This window comes from Branchiostoma belcheri, unplaced genomic scaffold, assembly GCF_001625305.1.
Source record: "Branchiostoma belcheri isolate BF01 breed outbred unplaced genomic scaffold, Haploidv18h27 scaffold192, whole genome shotgun sequence".
Taxonomy (NCBI): domain Eukaryota; kingdom Metazoa; phylum Chordata; class Leptocardii; order Amphioxiformes; family Branchiostomatidae; genus Branchiostoma; species Branchiostoma belcheri.
The window spans coordinates 209,294-228,995 of NW_017803402.1; the positions used below are offsets into that span (position 1 = coordinate 209,294).

The 19,702-nt window shown below is 41.2% G+C and overlaps 1 protein-coding gene across 1 annotated transcript in view; it reads right to left on the reverse strand.

Annotated features, from left to right (window-relative positions):
- Positions 1-613: 613 nt before the first annotated feature.
- Positions 614-19,702, reverse strand: part of LOC109468117 — a 75,154-nt gene continuing 56,065 nt past the window's right edge. Inside the window, exons 17-29 of the mRNA XM_019766362.1 lie at positions 17,148-17,258; positions 15,604-15,837; positions 14,582-14,782; positions 13,090-13,250; positions 12,355-12,533; positions 11,168-11,316; positions 7,980-8,088; positions 5,909-6,123; positions 5,049-5,223; positions 3,323-3,553; positions 2,526-2,610; positions 1,865-2,097; positions 614-1,183 (exon numbers count right to left, since the gene is read on the reverse strand). Of these exons, the coding sequence (XP_019621921.1) occupies positions 972-1,183; positions 1,865-2,097; positions 2,526-2,610; positions 3,323-3,553; positions 5,049-5,223; positions 5,909-6,123; positions 7,980-8,088; positions 11,168-11,316; positions 12,355-12,533; positions 13,090-13,250; positions 14,582-14,782; positions 15,604-15,837; positions 17,148-17,258 (2,295 nt within the window). The 3' untranslated portion in view covers positions 614-971. The remainder of the gene's footprint in view (positions 1,184-1,864; positions 2,098-2,525; positions 2,611-3,322; positions 3,554-5,048; positions 5,224-5,908; positions 6,124-7,979; positions 8,089-11,167; positions 11,317-12,354; positions 12,534-13,089; positions 13,251-14,581; positions 14,783-15,603; positions 15,838-17,147; positions 17,259-19,702) is intronic.

Genomic DNA, 19,702 nt, shown 5'->3' on the forward strand with positions numbered 1-19,702 from the left:
TCACAGCCTACAACACTACAATGATAACAGACAGTTCTCAATCTAAAACAACATTTTTTCTCAGTTCTCAGTCTAAAACAATAAGTGTTCTCAGTTCAGTCCAAAAAATAATTGTTCTTGGTTCTCAGTCTAAGACAATATTTGTTCTTAGTTCTCAATCTAAAACAATAATTGTTTTCAGTCAAAAAAATAGTTGTTCTCAGTTTTCATTCTAAAAAATAAAAACAACAGTATACAATGATAACAGAAAGTTCTCAATCCAATACATTAATTGCTCTCAGTTCTCAGTCTAAAACAATAATTGCTCTCAGTCTAAACCAATAGTTGTTCTTAGTTCTCAATTTAAAACAATAATTACTCTCAGTTAACAGTCTACAACACAATTTTTCTTAGTTCTAATTCCAAAACAATAATTGTTTTATTTCTAATTCTAAAACAATTGTTCTTAGTTCTCAGTCTAAACAATAATTCTTCTCAATTCTCATTTTAAAACAATTATTGTTCTCAATACAATCATAATTGTTCTCAGTTCTCAGTTTAGAACAATAATTGTTCTAAGTTCTCAGTCTAAAACAACAATTGTTCTAAGTTCTCAACCTAAAACAATAAACACAGTCTCTAAAACTACAATGATAAGAATGCAGTTCTCTGTCTGCATTTATCCATGTTAGAACATATGCAAAGATAAACAGGACTAAGATGTCCCCGATTCTCCTGTCTTAGAGAAGGTGGTCATCAAAAGTCTAGAGGCCTAGTCAGTAGAGGAGCTGCTAGAAGCGCGTTATATGATATAGACAAACCAGTAACTGTATAGCTTTGATATTCTGTACAATACTTTGTACAATATTTGTCCCTAAACAGTAGCGTTCATGTCGGGTGAGCGACATCAGCCGGGATTCGAACTCCCAACCTCTTAGTCCAGAGGCAGGATCGCTAACCACTGGACTAGGCACGCAAAGGTAGATTCCAAATTAGTCGTCCTCGGCATGTTGGATGACGATCTTGACTTCACACCGTGTATTGATGACGTGGTGAGTAGCGGTACGGTTAGCCCGGAGACTGGGCCCGTCCAGGTTAGAGCGACGGCGTGAAGGCAGGATGGACTCGCAGATGTCCAGACTTTCATCCAGCTGTTCCCGAATGATGCGCAGGTTTTCCTGCAGCTTTTCCATCTTCAACTCATCTGTGCAAAAGAAGACATGGGAAGTAAGTTTCAAAAACGTTACAAGGGTATTTGTTTCAACCCCGCAGTTATTGTGATTAAAATTTACTCAGTAATTTCATGCCTCAATGCATTAATTTCATTTTTCATTTTATATTTTAGCTTTTTTATTTTATTTTATTTTATTTCATTTCATTTCATTTCATTTTACTTTACTTTATTTCAGTTTACACATTAGTGGAAGGATTGGCATAACAGGTGACTATCACCTCTTCAAGGCGTAAAACCTGAGACCAGACTGTAACGTTTGAACCACTCACACCTGGAAGGTCCCCTACACTTTTCTATAATTATATATATATATATATATATATATATATATATATATATATATATATATATATATATATATATATATATATATATATAAGTGCGGTTGGGTTTTTTTAACGTGAGTGGGGTGTGGCTCTCCCAAACACGGGACCTCCATTTAACTTCCTATCCGAGGGACGTCCCTAACCGAAGCCAGCTACTCATTTACACCTGAGTGAAGTGAGGAAAGTCGTGTAAAGTGCCTTTCCCAAGGGCACAAGATCGGTGACACATGGGCAGGATTCGAACCCGGGACCTCTTGGGCCTGGGCCGAACGCGCTACCGACTGCGCCACACAACCGCACCGCACCACATTGTTAACAGCATTACCTGGTTCCTCCTCTAGACGTGGAGGGCTGTGCAGACCGAACTTGGCGCAGACACTGCTCCACATGTGATCAGCGAGGTCCTGGTCGTGGTCGACGGCGACGTCAGCGGAAATGGCGTCACAGACGATGGACATGAGGAAGTTCATCAGGAGGGTGAAGATACAGACCATGAAGGCGGAGAAGAAGATCGGGCCGATGAGAGGGTTAGCTTCCAGCATGTCATTGGCGAAGAACCTGAAAACACACATGAAGAAACGGACGATGAGACAAAGTCCGTAATACATTATTAAGCGTACTGAACTTACGGAGATTCTAGATTTCCGGAAAGTGTTTGAAATATTTGTAAAGGAAAGTACACATCCGACGAAAAGCCAAAATCTTTGGAAAAAGACATCACAGATTCCAGACAACTGGGAGTGTACACACGTTAATTACACAGTATGGCGTGCAGCAGTAAGCCATGACCTATATATAAATCAAAACCACCTCCCACTCTCTAGCCAGTCTGGAACCCAAACATACAATGTACGAATTCCCTTGAACTTACGCAACCCAAAACAATACTTCCATCCCGGTAGTTATAATAACACGGTTCATAGGAACCAGAGTTTGTCTATTCATATTACTTGTCTATGCTGGTTACACATTTGTGTGGACGTTACCTTCCAAGCATCATCTCGAAGAGAGCGAAGGTTGTGTGGTACAAGTCTGAGTAAGACTTCAGGTGGCTCCCGAAGATAAGATATGCTGAAATAGATTTGTAATCATATTAGCCTTCAACAACGAATGAATGACGACTTTTATTGCACATTTTTGGCACACTGGGCTAAGTACAGGTCAAAACAAAACATGATGAAAAGATATATACAAAATAAAACTAGCTATCATTACATAAATTCAACTTCTCGCTTTTCAGTTATAGTAAAGATAAAGGAACAGATATGTTTTTCGTTTATTTCGTTTATTCGATACCTTTCAGTCTAAGACGACTAGTCTTCCAGGGTCCAGGGTTTTTAGATGCAAGGTTTGTCAAGTCGCATTAGGAATATGAACTTTTCTACAGTACTCAAGGGTATGAAGTAAGGAAATAGGTTTTGTACAAGCCTATACAGACTATACAGATCGTTTCTCTCTTTACTATATAATTTACATTCTATAACAAAGTGACATTCGTCCTCTATTCTACTCAAATTACAATGTACATAACTTTCAACGATCACTCATCTTCATCTACAACCATTCCTGCATCAATTGATGCCATACTATGGAACGTATTGTTGTGGTGCTACAAACTCGTGTAGGTTGTAACAAATTTGTGGTAATTGCAGAAATTGAAGAAATGTGTTAAGATGTGGAAGTAAATGGCAATTGCATGTCACATAAAACCCAATTAAACTATATTGATTTTGGCGCAAGCATGATTCATAATGTGAAGCTTAAACTCTCACAGTCTGCGTACCTGCGCTGATGAACGACATGAAGGCGACGGCAGCAACGATTAAAAACGACAGGAGCTCATCCTTCATGATGCCGGGTAGCGCCAGGAGTTTGGCGATGGTCTGACTGAAGCGGACGACACGGAGCAGGGCGACGGTGTTGATGAACACAACAATCCCCACGCTGTGTGTGAAACACGCATCCCACCATTCAGCAGTCGTCAGGTCCACAAAGCTTTCAAATCCCAGATCACCTGTTGGAAAAAAATTAAATTCAAAAAGTTTTTAAAAAAACCTAGTCAACAATCACCAAATCACGCAAAGTGCTAAAAAAGTCATTTTATATCTGGTGAAAAAACAAAAGAAGCAAATAAAATAAAAAAGGGGCACAAAACTTGGCATTAAAAAAGAATTTGGGACGAGACGGGGGACGATACTGACTTCCAACAAATTTCGAATTTTTGCTGACATCACACGTGCGAAAAAATGCACGTGTCCTGAGCGACTGTGTCAGATACATGTAGTTCAGACTGAACGGTTAGTTGAAAATTCTTTTAAACAGTTAAACTTTTCCACATGTAACACAGATGAACTTTATTTAGGGATTAAAAAGAACATTGATGTAAATGGTAATAGAATATATTTTGTTAACTTGCACATGTAACACGCGGGACGCACCATTAGTCTCGGCAATCATTGCAAGTGTATCAGCTGCCACGGTGTATCGCTTGATGAAAACGCAGATGACTGTCGCCGTGCCGATGAGGCTGAGGCATCCAAGGGCATTCCAGGCCGAAGTATAATACTTCCTTCCCATGTTTTTCACGGATGTTGCCTCCTTGAAAACCATTACTGCGAAAAGCAGTGCGAATAGAATGTGTATACACAAGTTCACATAGTCAGCATCACTTTCATACTGAAACAGACAAAACGACGTGATAGTTGCCGTTGGCACGAGATTTCCTACTCCGGAATGATCTAGGACAATGCGCACAACGCTGAACAGTTTCACGGCGGGGTTGTAGAAGTTGATGTCGATCGATAAAGACTTTGTGTACTTGTCCAGAAATTCAGAGTCTTTCAAGGCACGGAAGAATGCCACAGCGGTGTCGTGATCAAGCGGCAGATCCACGGAGTGATGGTTCGTGCGGTTAAAAGTGTGGTTGGTGTTATTCAGAAGATCTGGAACCGCAAATCGCCAGCCGCTATAGGACATGTCCTGTAGACACAAACTCCAGCCAAGGCCGGCACCGTTCTCCCAGGAAGTGGCATCTGCATTGACAAAAAAGTTCGTTATTTTATTCCTATAACTGGTCAACCCTAGAATAATTAGGAATTTGTATGTATTTCTCCCTAAGCAGTCAGGATTGGAAGTGCTGGGCGGAGATTGAAAGCTCAATTGATAGGCAGGGTTGTGATCCGGTATGCCCTGGATGTGGCAAAAGCTCGCCTGGAATGTGCAATGTGCAATCATTGTATGAAACATAAACCGTAGTGAAAAAGTTGAGTATGAGTAAAAATCTATACTATGAATATGTGATGTAATTCAATCATGCTTTCTCCGTCTTTTCTTTAAAGTATCTATAAATCATTTTTTTGGCGAAAAACATGTGTCGGAGGGTGTAAGAACGATTTACTGACATTTTTTGTGAATGATTGTAGACGATGGTCAATGCATGTAAGAGACCTTTTCTGAAACGTATTACTTACTAGATTTAATAAGGTAAAAAAGGAAAATTAAAAACGTACCTGGACGTCGCCTATCTTGATTCAAGCGTGGAGGGCCGACGCGGAAGGATTCGGTGTTCTGTGCAAACTGCCGGTCTAAGAACTTCATTTTCCTGCCGTTGTACCAGGCGGAGGGATACAGAGTCGGCAGCAGGACTTCCTCAGCCCACGTGTAGAACTGGTCTGGAGTTCTGATCTGTATGCAAAAATAAACATTTTTGCGCTGTCTCAGTCGTTAGCCTTATAGCATGGCATGGAAGGAGTTTGCAAAACTTGTAAGTATTCATAAGGAATTTGTACTATTTTCACGCCTGCATATTCAGCATCTGTCTTACTCGGGAGCATTGCTTTACAGCGGCAGACCTGGCCAAGATAGAGTTTGTCAACATTGAGTCATGCAGCAATAGTTCTGTACCCTTGTTCATAGGATTTTCAAGTCACTTCATTTTTCAGTTGTCTGACTTTTTGATAACTGTTATGTGGCCTGACGCAATGTCAACGTACTTCAACTACTTCTGCGGATGGCACACGTACAAACTGTAATCTCTTGGTAGTCAATCGTTGACGAAGATGACTGTTGAGTGTCCTCATTCATCGGGGGGTTGGGGGTGCGTGATCACCAAACAGATTTAGCAAGGCCAAGGAGTGACCAAGGCTATACCCTAATGCTCCTTGGAAAATAAATAATGCTGCACCACCGTGGGCTAATGGTCGGTCTTTGGGCAGTGCATACTGCCTTGCCTCTGCCCAAAACAATACTTCCGACTCGCATGTAATACCTAGCCTGAGTGTCAGCCTTGTTAGCTTTCTTCCGCTCTAGCGGAACTTGGGGAGCGGACGAAAGCTAACAAGGCTGACACCTAAGTATAACCCTTACTTACTGTATCATATTCCCGTAGAACGGCGGTGGACAGTGTTCCTGTCTCATAGAAGATACGCTGGTCGTTGTTCGTCTGGGCGATGTAGAAGAGGACAACAACAAAGACGACCAACAAAAGAAGCTCCTTGAATGTCTTGGTGGACTTCTTACCGAGTTCCCGTTTCTTTTTAGCTGCTTGGCAGTTAGGTTTGGTAGGTGGGTGAATCTTCTTTGGTGCTGTAAGATAAAACGTTGTCATTTTTTGACATGCCTTTGCGTTTGTCTTTGTCATTCGCGTAAAACTTAATATTCATAGAGCGTTGTCTGGCAATACGTTGCCCGGGTTATCTGAGTTGAAAAGTGACACGTTGTTTCACGTTGTGACACATTGTTCGGCCTGAAACCTCCAAAATACCTCCAATGACGTAACCAAACCCTCAAAAACTTATATGAACCATGGTTACCAATAATATTCATCAATGACAATAATCGTGGTCATGAAAATGATCATAAAGGATAAATACAATAATCCATAATACAAATAACCAAATACATATCATAATACCCATAAACACTCAATGGGATAACACATCTGATAGTATAGTACGCGTCCATACATTACTCACCATCAATATGTATCAATCAATTTCTTAGTTATGCATACGTCATCTTTTAATTATGGGTTCACCACACCACGATATTGCTTTTTCTGGTGTTTCTTCTCCTTCTCCTCCTCCTCCTTCTTCTTCTCCTGCCATTTTTTAAATTGATTCAGCTTCTTCATTTTAGGGCCTAAGGTCCTGAAATTTGGTATGGAGGTACAGTGGGCAAATACCCCTAGGCGTTTTTTAAATTTTTGTGATACAGGCTTTTAGAATGGTTTTATTTGAGTTTTTTGGCTGTGTTATAGCAAATGTATTACTGTGTTAGTTTGCCATGTTTACCACGTTTGGGTATGAGTCATCACAATGGAATGCAGGGCATCAACCAATAGGCATGCAGCTTTCCTCTATTCTTCTTGCTGATTGGCTGTTGGGATTTAACTTGATTAACACCTGCACAGAGCATTTCCACCTGCACAGAGCATTTCTTGCTGATTGGCTGTTGGGATTTAACTTGATTAACAGCTGCACAGAGCATTTCCATACTGACAGTATGTCTGTATTCAAGTGTTTTGTTTTGAAAATCAACAGTTTGCATTATGCAATTAAAAATCCTAACCAATAAAGTAGGGAATAGCTATCCAACTGTTGTTTTAGTCGTATGTTACTTCATATTATAGTTATATCAATGTAAATCATTGGTTTCCCTTGTGTTTCTCATTCTTTCCTTGCCATGTCGTAAAATGTGGTGAACCCATCGCTGTATTTGCTCCAAAGCAAATATTGGCCTTTCTAGTTGTGAATGCATCATTTATTAGTTATGGATACATCATTTAATAGTCATGAATATTTTTAAATATGAATTATATTTAAATATGGATAAATTAAAATGCTTAATGACGCTCATGTACTAAATCATTTACTAAAATCCTTGCATAAATTTGCCAACATCTGATATCCTGCTATTACTACTAACCTGTATCTTTCTTTATTTTGTCTCATTACCCTGACCTCTTCATTCATGACCTCATCATCTCAATAAAAAGCGGCCAGCAGTCCAATTTGTGTACATGTCTTTTGTCGTGATTTTGTGAATAAGAAAGGCTCAAACATTACCTGCTCCAACAACTGCAGAAACAACTTCTACAGGCTCTCGTTCTTCCCCCGCACCATCAGGGAATGGAATGAACTTGAGCCTGGTGTGGCGGAGGCGGGGTCTCTCGCCCAGTTCAAATCTGAACTGGAGAGGACCCTGCTGCATTGAGCCACCCCATCATGTCTTGTATATATGTAAATATTACTAACGCACTAATGCACTTGTCCCGTCTTTAGCACACGTAAAATCAATTGTTTTATGTTCCCTTCTCGGTAATCCTTCCCCCCCCCCTTTTTTTTTATGTACCGGGTCACAATTGTAAGCGCAATGGCTTCCAATAATCATACGCTGTAGGGCTGGGCAGTAATGAAGAAGAACAATGGTGGAATTCTCACCTGCAGAGTTCCACAGGTTGAGTTTTAGATCTTCCTTCCTTATACCGGGTGGCCTGGCGAGGAACGGTAGACTACAGACGGCAGACAGCACGGCAGCGAGCACGACGATCTGACATGGCGGGGAGGGGGGTAGGTAGGAATTAAAGACCTTTATTATTTAGGAACCGTACATAATGTATGACAACGTAACTTACTACAACACTAATCTGTCCGACATTTAAGGATACAAAATATTATGAATATGAGTATAAATTTAACATTATTTTCATCTATAGATGATTTGGTCTCCACTTTGGAATGAAGCAAATGTACATAGATATTGACAAATGTAGGCGGATATAAGAGAAGTTTATTGCAAATTCGTGCCCGGAGGCTAGTTGCAAATTACAACATAAAGGAACAATGAAACAGCCTATAAAATAAATAAAATCTACATGATGAAAGGTAGCTGTCTACAGCTATAGCTATGTCTAAGGGGGTTGACTTCTCTTTTTTTTTTAACAATGGAAGACGTATTGTCCCACCTTTTCCAAAATTAGTGGGTTTTGGGAAGTTAAAAGAATGCTTTTTTTCTTTGTCTGTAAGTTTAGTAGAATTGGGATAAATTGTAGAAATAAAAAGCTGGACAGGGTTGGACACCAGACACTAACGGGACGGCAGCGAGTTTGCTCGGCAGCCAAAAGCAGTTTTGCCCGCCGAGCTAGATAAGGGCTCCGATGATCGGCCTAATCTCCCTGGCTGGCTGAAATCTCCTTAGCCTACTACTCCCCGGAGCGCTCATCTAACTCGCCGGGGGTATCTGCGTTTGATTGCCGAACAATCTCACTGCCGGCCCCACGGACGGAAGTCTGGCATCCTGGGTGGGTAGATATTAGTATCATTACCTATGTTCAGACTATGCATGATGTACAAAATGACTAATAAGCTGGTGGACGTCCCGATTACTACGTACCTAATACCAGCCCAGAAGAGAACATGAAATAGCCATGCCTTCAAGTACCAGGGTATCAACCAAGGATTGAGGTGTTCAAGAATTCATTCTTTCCTAGAACTATCGCCGAGTGAAACTAACCTTTAAACAAAGTCTAGAGTTAGATGTTCAAGGGTTAGGTGTAACAAGTCGATCGGTGTAATGTAGTCAGCTGCCGCCGCGCCGCGTGCCTGCGACGTTGGTGTGTTACGCCGAAAGGTGGTTATACCAGCTATGCAGATACAGAAGCTGGTGTGTTACGCCGAAAGGTGGTTATACCGGCTATACAGATACAGAAGCTGGTGTGTTACGCCGAAAGGTGGTTATACCGGCTATACAGATACAGAAGCTGGTGTGTTACGCCGAAAGGTGGTTATACCGGCTATACAGATACAGATACCTGAAGAGTGTCCATCACACAACTGGACCCCATGAAGGAGAGGATGAAGGCCTTCATCCAGGAGTCGCTCTTCTCCTTCCCCCAGTCCATACTGTACAGGAGGACGAAGAACGCAGAGCTGGTGGACACCAGGAACACGGTCAGCCACGCCACGTACTGAGCCCAGCGGTGCAGACTTGTCTTCAGACGTCCTGAAATTCAAACCAGACTTGAACTTAGGCTTAGGGGCTCCCGTGTCGTCCGACATACGAGACCAGTCTCTACCAGACTAACTACGCTGGCTGTACATTAGACCAAAGCAAGTGAATTTTATGGATGACATCCTCCGCAGACTCCAAATCTAATAATGCGAGCGGGTGACAAAAAGGCAGGCCGAAGAAAACAAGGTTCCTACAACTTAGAATATTGACTCAATCATTGTACAAATGGTCTTGATTCAGCGGGAACATCACATACACACAGCCAGAATCACATATCACTGCATCAAAGTAAGAAACAAAACATTAAATCAGAGCCTTTTCTTGTCTCCTCTCTTCATAGTTATCTGCCATCCACCTTCCGGCATGGCAACAGACATCTTTGCCCATTTTGGTACATTGAACATTGTCAGAGGGCAACAAAATTTCTTTTTTTTTTTCCAAATTCAGACAAGAATTAATGCGCGCCCTGATGATGTCATCCATGAAAATTACTTGCTATGGCCTTATAGGGAGAATATTTGCCAGGGGAGCTTGGCCGCCTTGGTCGCGCAGAGGGAAAGAATCAACCATTCCCGGACTGACTCGCCTGGCCAGATGCTACGATCCATATTCCCGTAGGAAGGCAGGGTGTAGGCTATATTGACAGTTGATTTTTTTAGCTTTTGTGGAGGAAGTTGTAACCGTCCTTGCTCCATTGCTGTATAGGTACATCTTCTGTTCAAATGAAAAGCAATGCATCACGAGCTTATCACTTTCATCTCTTTGCAAGTGGCACATGAAACGTCAGTGGTAACTCAAAATCTCTACGCCTTTTCCTAGTTTGCCATAATTGCAATCATTATGTTCCAGTTTTACTTGACTTTTGTTCCCATGTTCATAGTTACCTTGCCAGGAGGTGTTTCGGATCGACATCTCCGGACCGTTAGCAGACAGTGGCGCCTCCATGCGGAATAGTTGGACGATCATCGTGTTGACAGGAGCCACAGTCAAGGCAGTCATGAGGCTGGTGTACAGCTCCTGTTGAAATATATATAGGAGGGAAGACCGGCGACGATAAAAAATGAAGAGATGATAAGAAAACATACAAATCTAACTACAAACATATATAAGGTATTGCCCTACACAGTAGTGGCTAGCTTAAATATCATAATCTTGTTTAAAGTTAAAACTTTTGGTCCAACACAAAAAAGTTCTCTCATTTAGAGCTTTCGACCAGTCACTCTGATCTTCCTCAGTAGACTGACCCAGTGAAGCTTGTCACCTGGCGTCTTTGAAGTGTGACGTCAACACTGGGTCAAAGGTATCTGGTAGACGATGTCGACCCCCGTCGCGGTTCAATGAAGGGTGATGAGCTCTGATGTATATGGCTTCCTTCACGCCTCTCAAGAAATAGTCTTGTTCAGTGTCCAAAATCATTACAGTGTCAAGTGAAATAAAGTATTATAGTTCAAAGAAGCCACGTGATAAGCTTCACTGGGTCAGTCTACTGAGGAAGACCAGAGTGACTGGTCGAAAGCTCTAGGTAAGAGAATTTTTTGTGTTGGACCAAAAGTTTTAACTTTAAACATATAACTACCAACACAGATGAACTTTCATGATAGTATCATAATCTTGTTACCTCTGCTGTGAAGCGAGCGACCCCCAGGTTGTACACTCGTGTGTCGTCAGTTGTGTCATCTGTCTGGTACCACATGGCGCTGGCCAGCATCATGGTGTTCAGCAGAGTGAAGCAGCAGGACAGACGCTGGGCCTGGGTAAAGCTGGAACCTACTCAGGAACAAACATACATAACAACATCAGGAAGTCAAATTATTCATTTTCCGTGGAGAAACATATAGAAGTTTAAGATTCAGTTATAACTAGGAAAATGGGAACAAAAATGTACACTGGTACCAAAAGATACCGAATGGTGTACTATATGAAAATCTACCCACAGTGAGCGAAACAATAAGAAAACGAAGGTCGAAATTCCTCGGACACTGCTACAGAAGTTAGAATAAAATCATAAACCAGTTATTACTATGGGATCCCTCACATGGAAAAAGAAGTCTTCCAGCAAGAAACTATATTAACCAATTAATGGACGACACCCAGCTCGACAGGAAAAACCTGATGGTAGAAATGAATACATGAAGGATAGGAAGAGATGGAGAGCTGTCATTGGAACCGAGGGAAGCTCGACCCAGTGAGTGAGTGAGTGAGTGAGTGAGTGAGTAAGATTCAGTTGATTTACAGGGTTGTGCCCCAGTATGCTCTGAGTGGTAGGATGCAGTTCGAGGTCACAAGAAATGTGTGTAGGGTGTAATCATGGTATGAAACATATGATGGTTAATTGTGATGTTTCTGCTTGCAAACAAACCTCAGCAGAACCCTTTCCAGTCATTTGATCACTTTCAGGGTTCAGTAAAACGTTGCATTGTGTAGCCTTATGAAGTACAAATACAATAAATACCATCACAATCCAAGAAGTAATCTCCAAGCAAATCCCTATCGGTGGCAACAGTATCAAATTGGCCAGGCAGTATCCATTAGCCAGAGAAGGTCCGCGGCCACCGACGACAAAAAAACGACCATATATAAAAAGGTAACGATTATTCCCCCACCTCTGCTTGGAGAGTATCACAAAAGCCCTCTTACGTTATGCCAATCACAAATATGTGGAAACACTGACACACACACAGGCGTACACAAAGATAGACCAAAAACAATACTTCCATTTTCCCGGAGGTAAAAAAAGCTATTTGCATTGTCTAGTGTCCACCTTTTCTCTAAGGATCACGAAGTTTTCAAGACAGAAACACTGACCTGGTGAAGTTGCAATGACAGACGTCCACAGCTGTTGATCGTAGAACAGGTTGCTGGTTGCTTCAGTAAAGACGTTACTGAAGGATGACAGTTCCTCCTTGGGAGTTTCGTGAACCACCCTCTGTACCTCTCCGTCACCTTTATCTTCAGCCAACCAGTCATGGCAGCAGAAGTAAGACCTGTTAAGCAATTACATAATTTTCCGTTGGTATAACGGAATTGGTTTAAGGGGAGTTTGTATGTATCGTGTCCTGCGTACAGAGGATTGGAAGTGGGTGGGTGAAGATTGAGTTCCATTTGATTGACAAGGTTGTGACCCGGCATGCTCTTGGTGGTAGAATATGACATGAGGTCTCTAGGAATATGTACTGTGTAATCTTGGTATGAAACCATGGTGTGATACTGGTGTACGTAGTACGTCAATCAATCGTATGTCTTGAGTAGTCCCAAACCTCAAACACTTTCCGGAAGTCTAAAGTCTCCGATTTCATGTTTTTCTGCAACATCATGCAACATTTTTACCAGCCCGAGGAGTGATGATTGGTATCCTTATATCAAGCAAAGGATAGTAATGTAGTCGCTCTGCAGTATGTCTGTTCAAACATTAACGTTTTAAAAGTTTGCATATCTAACATGCCTAAGTAATAAGATTGAAGTAGAATTTGATCAAAAGACTGTGAGTTCAGGTTAGGATCCAAAAAGAAGGCGGGATACAATATGTCTTCAAAGTCTTACACCACATCCTTTTCTATATCTCTGACGAGAAAATTTTCGAGGAACCAGGATGCCGTGTCGCCTTCCCCAGAGTTATCATGCCAGATGTGCAACAACAGCACTTCTCCAAGTGACTCTCGCACAGGCATGATAAAATGTAAAGTACTTCCACGAACCAAAGCCTGTAATCGTGACAAAGTTACGGTAAATAACAAACATACTTTTTGTACTTTATCTATCATCAATCTAATGATAATGTTTACGATATGAGCACCCGGCATTGACATAAAGTGTGACATATAGTCTTTAATGATACAGGAACCAAAGCTATTTAACTATAGTCAATCATCCAATCAAAAACAATGATTGTCACTATTACATGTGATATTGTTTGTCAGAAACGTATAACATTATTTCACCATATCTTCTGACTAGATCTAGAAACCTTTTCACTGGTGAAAATAATGAAACAAAACCCCTACATCTCAATAATTTACTTGGACATGGATTTATGAATTCTTTACTAAACCGTGCATTAATAAATTATCACTGTTTTCTTAATTAATTACATCTGTTACCTTAAGCAGTGGTCACACATTCGCGAATTTGGCCTACCGAACGCTATCCGACCATGGTAAAGAGTGGTTGGGCGCAAAGTTGCCAGCCAAATGTTTCAATTTTTTTAAAATCAGCAAAACACCGTAAGTCAGCAAAACACAGGCTAACCGTCCGGAAGTATGTCAGTGGTGTTTGTGTCATGTCATATTCAGCGGGCGATTTGACTCCAATCTAACTCAAATTCATTTAGATTCGTATAGAAAGGTAGGCGTGGTCTAAATTTGGTCCTCCCGAACGTCAGCAGACACTAGTCGGCTTGTGATCGGTAACAGTTTCGGTGAAAGGTCGTGATTGTGTGATAGGAGCGTAAAGCGTCGGTCACAACCCGCCGTACGTGCTTCTGCGTGCTGTCTACGTGCAAAAACGTGGGCAAACGTAGGACATCCGTGCGTGGTGAGTACCACCTCCGTACGGAATCCTACGGATTTGGGAGCACGCAGACACGCCGTAGAACTTTAAGTGCATGTAAAACTTTTTCTGCGTGCGATCTGCGGATTCACCACCCGTACGTGCGAGTATAGGCGACGCGCGTGCCTCGTACGTAAGCAGCACGTGTGAGTACGACCTCCTTACGGTAAAGTTGCAATTGCACAGAGATCGTACGTTGCAAGCACGTATAACTCACTTATCAATTGCGCAACAAACTATGAACGCAACCGCTCACTGCCAGACGTGGCGTGCAGACCACACTCTTACACCTTGCGAAACCGTGCGAGTGACGTGCGTCGACACCACTCCGGATCCTTCCCCACGTTTTCAGAAAAAAACGTAGCAAACGTGGCCTCCCAAAAAAACGTACAGACAAAAAGCACGCACGGCGGGTTGTGACCGAGGCCTAAGTTAACGCACAAGCATGGGAAATGCATAGAAATATGAGAATACATGTAAGGCCTACCTCCCCTCTTGGGTTGAGCATCTTGATAGGAGTCGTGCCCTCTGACCCGAAGAGTTGGAAGGCGACCCGTGAGGTGGTCCCAGCCCCGAACATGGACCCGGTGGTGACCGTGAGCTGATAGACGTGAGGAGCAGGCATCCTGTCTGGGGGGATCAGACTGACTTTGGGCAGCGTGTTCCTTTGGTCCTGAGGTGTTTTACACTAAAGTTAGTAAAGAAAATATTGAATACTTAAAATATATAGATGAAGAAGAAGACAATTTTAGCAAATGCAATGCATGGCAACGTAGTTGATTCCACGTAGCTAACATCTAAAACTGTAGGAGACTAACCTATAAAAAGAACACCACTCGAACATTGTACAAAAAGCACACTCTGTACTTATCCTTAAGACAATTTTAGCAAATGCAATGCATGGCAACATAGTTGATTCCACATAGCTAACATCTAAAATTGTAGGAGACTAACCTATAAAAAGAATACCACTCGAAAATTTTTCCAAAAAGCACACTCTGTACTTACCCTTAAGGCAGATTTAGCAAATGCAATGCATGGCAACATGTACATAAATGGGAAGTTGTACATAGTTGATTCTACATATTAGCTAATATCGAAAATTGTAGGAGACTATACGCCAAAAAGCAGTTACTCAAGCAACTGGATATGATTTTGAAAACGGTCAGACGTTTCTGCTAGTATCCACAAGCTTTCGTCAGTGACTAAGAAACCAGAGGAGAAATGCAGGTACTTTCAAAAAAAAATGTCTTCACTTTATTTGCACATCAATCAATAGTATGTGCTTATAAACCGGCATTTCTCCTCTGGTCTCTCAGTCTCTGACGAAAGCTAGTGGATACTATCTAAAACGTCTGACCGTTTCCAAAATCATATCCAGTTGCTTGAGTATCCGCTTTTTGGCGTATTGTACTACCTGGATATCTAACCTTCATCGACGTTGTTGGAGACTAACCTATAAAAAGAATACCTCTCAAAAAGTGTACAAAAAGCCCACTCTGTACTTACCCTTAAACGGTTGAAGTCCACACACAGAAGAACCATGAGAAGGACGTACAGGATGAACTCGGACACCACGATAGAGAACACCACGGCGTTCTCGCCCACTTTGCTGAAATTCTTGAAGGCGTTGATGAAGTCTATGGAGTTCGGGACAGGGAGAGTCATGGTGCCGACTGCAATGCTTGACCCGACCGTGCGACATTGACAGTGGAACACGTTGTTGTGTATGTCCAGATTAGCCTAATACATATTGAGATATTTCGAAAAATGATAACAAATGTAACATTATGTGGCTTTTGTAATGTTTTTGTTTGTTTGTGTGGCTGTATATGTATCGCAATGTTAATTTGTATTTGTATGTGGTAGATAACTGTAAAAAATCATTGTTATTCAGCTTGATTTTGTACCGGAAGCAAGGCTGATTTTTATGAATAAACTGTTGAAAACTGTTGAAAACTATAACCGGGGAAACATATCACTGCAGTAACTATAGCACGTAATTTTACCTTGGCCACATGTTTTCTTGTTTCTATTTGTTTTATTAGGAGATGAAATGTAGACAAATCAAATCAAAACGTGGCAAGTTTCTTGCGTTCTCAATAGGTTTGGAGGTAGCCCGTAAAAGTAGTAAGTTAGTGTTTTCCTGTCAGTGCAAAATTGTATTTAGATTCGCTAAATGTGATACAAAAAGCGGGCACATGGTATGGTCTTTTTGGTTGGATGGATTGTAATCTATCATTTTTGTAATATGTAAATTAGACGTACAAGTAGCTCGTACAAGTAGTGAGTTAGTGTTTTCTTTTCAGTGCAAAGTTGTATTTAGAATCGCTATATGTGATACTAAAAGCGGGAACATGGATATGGTGTTTTTAGTCAGATGTAATTTAATCTATCTGTTTGAGTGTTCTTTTCCGATTGAAGAAGCGGAGACTCAGGTTGCAAGTTGCCAGGCTTTATTCTCACGTCCCACCTCTCAGGAACCTTGAGACAGACTGAAATCCTACCCCTCTGGAATGCCTTCTCTGTCCTAGATCCCACTGCTAGGGCTTGTCCGTTACTTACCAGGGGAGGGTATAGACCTACTGGCTTGCTTTTCTCTAGCATGTAACACTATCATTTTTGTAATATGTAAATTAGACGTACAAGTAGCCCTTACAAGTAGTGAGTTAGTGTTTTCCTGTCAGTGCAAAATTGTATTTAGATTCGCTTAATGTGATACATAAAGCGGGCACATGGTATGGTCTTCTTGGTCAGATGGATTGTAATCTATTATTTTTGTGATATGTAAATTAGACGTACAAGTAGCTCGTACAAGTAGTGAGTTAGTGTTTTCTTTTCAGTGCAAAATTGTATTTAGAATCGCTGTATGTGATACTAAAAGCGGGAACATGGATATGGTGTTTTTAGTCAGATGGATTTTAATATGTAAATTAGACGTAACTTACGTCGCATTGTAATGTGTAAATTAGACGTAACTTACGTCGCATTGTAATATATAAATTAGAGTTAACTTACGTCGAATTGTAATATGTAAATTAGACGTAACTTACGTCGCATTGTTCCAGCCCCCATTGTTCGGTAGTTTCCTCCCAAGAAGAACAGCCAGCAGCTGACATCCACAGTCTGTAGTCTGAGTCGTCCTTGGGGGGCATGTTTCTCTCCTGGTCTGGTTTTGAATAACCCGCGGCATGGCCTGAGAAAAGTAGAATGGTTTATTAGTATTACGTAATTCACCTATATCACAACAGCCCGAAGGTTAAATTGATGAAGTGATATAACAGGAATTGACTGAAACACATCATTAAAAACATTATCTACACAAGATAAAATCAATAGAAAAACCTTTACAGTAGCATTATCAATTCATATGTACATGACCATTCTGTTACAAAATTGAATACTAAATCGGATAGAGTTATAGGCCAATTTGCGACATTAAAAGACCAATTACACACGCAAACGTTTTGAGTAAGGCTATCAGAGAAATAGATTAAATATACGACAAATAAGACATTGCTGTAATTTACCTATCTTTAGTACGCCAACGTACAGAACACCGCCACGGTGTGTGATGTTGCGTGTATATGAGAAAGTGAAGTCTGTCTCTGAGAGCCAGGCCTCTAACCCGTCTTCCTGCTGAATGACTCTTTTCTCCGCATACCCCTCGACGGTAGGCTTGGATCCATACGAAGAGTACACGTGAAAGGTCGCGTCTATGTCCCACCAGCTCATGTGTAGGACAGGGATGACGTTTCCGTCCGGAACGCTGAAGCGGTGGTACGTCATGGCGTTGCCGTTGGTTCCGTTGATGCTGCTTTCCGGATTCTTTGTTCTCGGCGTACGGATAGTTCCGTGTGGTGAGTCTGTTGTCAGCCTCATTTCCTCTTGCAACGGTGGTGCAAACGGAATGTTCAGTTTTACTTGTTTCTCTTCTGTGAGGCCTCTCTTAGCTTTTATCCCTTTTCCAGATCCTCTCGCATCCATTGTTAGAACCGTAACAGGTGAAGAGATGTTTTGTCCCCCTGTCGATTGTGTCCAGGAATATGGATTCTTTTTGAAAACCAACATCTAAAAAAAAACATAGAATGAGAAAAGTTAACCCATTGGATAATGCATTTCATAAACTAAGGTACAATTGCTTTCTCCTTCATGCTGAACATTTTTCACATGAACCAATTCCTCACATTCTATGTATTTTATGTTGATTGCAACCACGCTCAGTAAATGGCCTCATCTGGCGTGTAGGTGACAATAGAATCGTTTGTACTCGTACATTTCTGTTTTCCTTACATGCTGGTTATAATGAACCTTGAACCTTGAACGTGAACATCTGGGAACGCATGGCGACTAGGCCAGATTTCATAGCTTGTTAACGTTAGTCCGCAACATCCGTTATGTAATAGTACGTTAACCTGACAATCTTGATATAGTACACAATGTATTTACAGTAAACGCATGGCGACTAGGCCAGATTGCATATCTTGTTAACGTTAGGCCACAACATCTGTTATGTAATAGTGTGTTTATCTGAAGTGTAACCGACACTGTTAACTGTTACTAATTGTTTACGTTCTTGTTGTGAGGGCTTGCCCTTTATAATAGCCTCCGGCTAGTTGGGCAGTCCTGACTGTATATATCTATCTGGTTAATATACAGTCTAATAAATCAAATCAAATCAAATCAAATCACTGGATACATTGGGAAAAGTATGAGAAAAAGTACCTTGAGGTCCAGCATGTCGTTAGTTTGACTTCCACCTGATGTGGGTGGAATAGTCACATTAATGCGACCATTACCGAGGTGCAGTTCTCTGTTTGCAGGTGATCTCGACAAAGTGACCCCGACGTTTCCAGTCCCAAACGTCGCCTGATACTCAGCGTCTCCAGGCTGCAATGCCAACAGCGTGGCAGCAATGTTGTCCAGTGATTTCACAATGTTCAGTGCCGCTCGTTTTTGCTATCAGGTTAGGAAACGTTGAAGGTTAGCAACGGAGATGAATTGGACTATGGATATCATTCTAATTTCACTCACTGATTTGATATAACACAAGATTAGGCCATGTTGATTTGATTATATGGATGACATCCGCGCGCGCATGAATTTTCGGCCGTTTCTAAAAAAAATAAAAGTTTTCAACCATACTGTAAATCGTACAAAACAGTTGCAAAATGATCAAAAATATACCATAAGTTACAAAAAAAATTAATAAAAATTATACCAATGTCGTAGATTGCCAAAATCAAACAAAAAAAGAACGAAATTGTAAAGAAATGAACTTGAAGACTAGATTATTCGCCAAACCATATTCTGTGCCATTGGCTCAACCCTCATGACCACGTAGATTTCATAATGAAAATAACTTTTTTTGTCAAAACTTTTTTTATTTCGCACGCGCGCATCAGTTTTGGGGTCGTCCCGGAGGATGTCATCCATATAATCAAATACAACATGGCCTAAATATAACTAGCAGTGAAATGGTGACACCTAGCGGATAATAGCTACATCGCAGGGCCCTGAATTGAAGGATACAAAGAATAAATAAAATAAGCTGTTGGATCGTTTATATGTGAACACTTGGAGAACTGAAAGATGCTACAGCCTCATT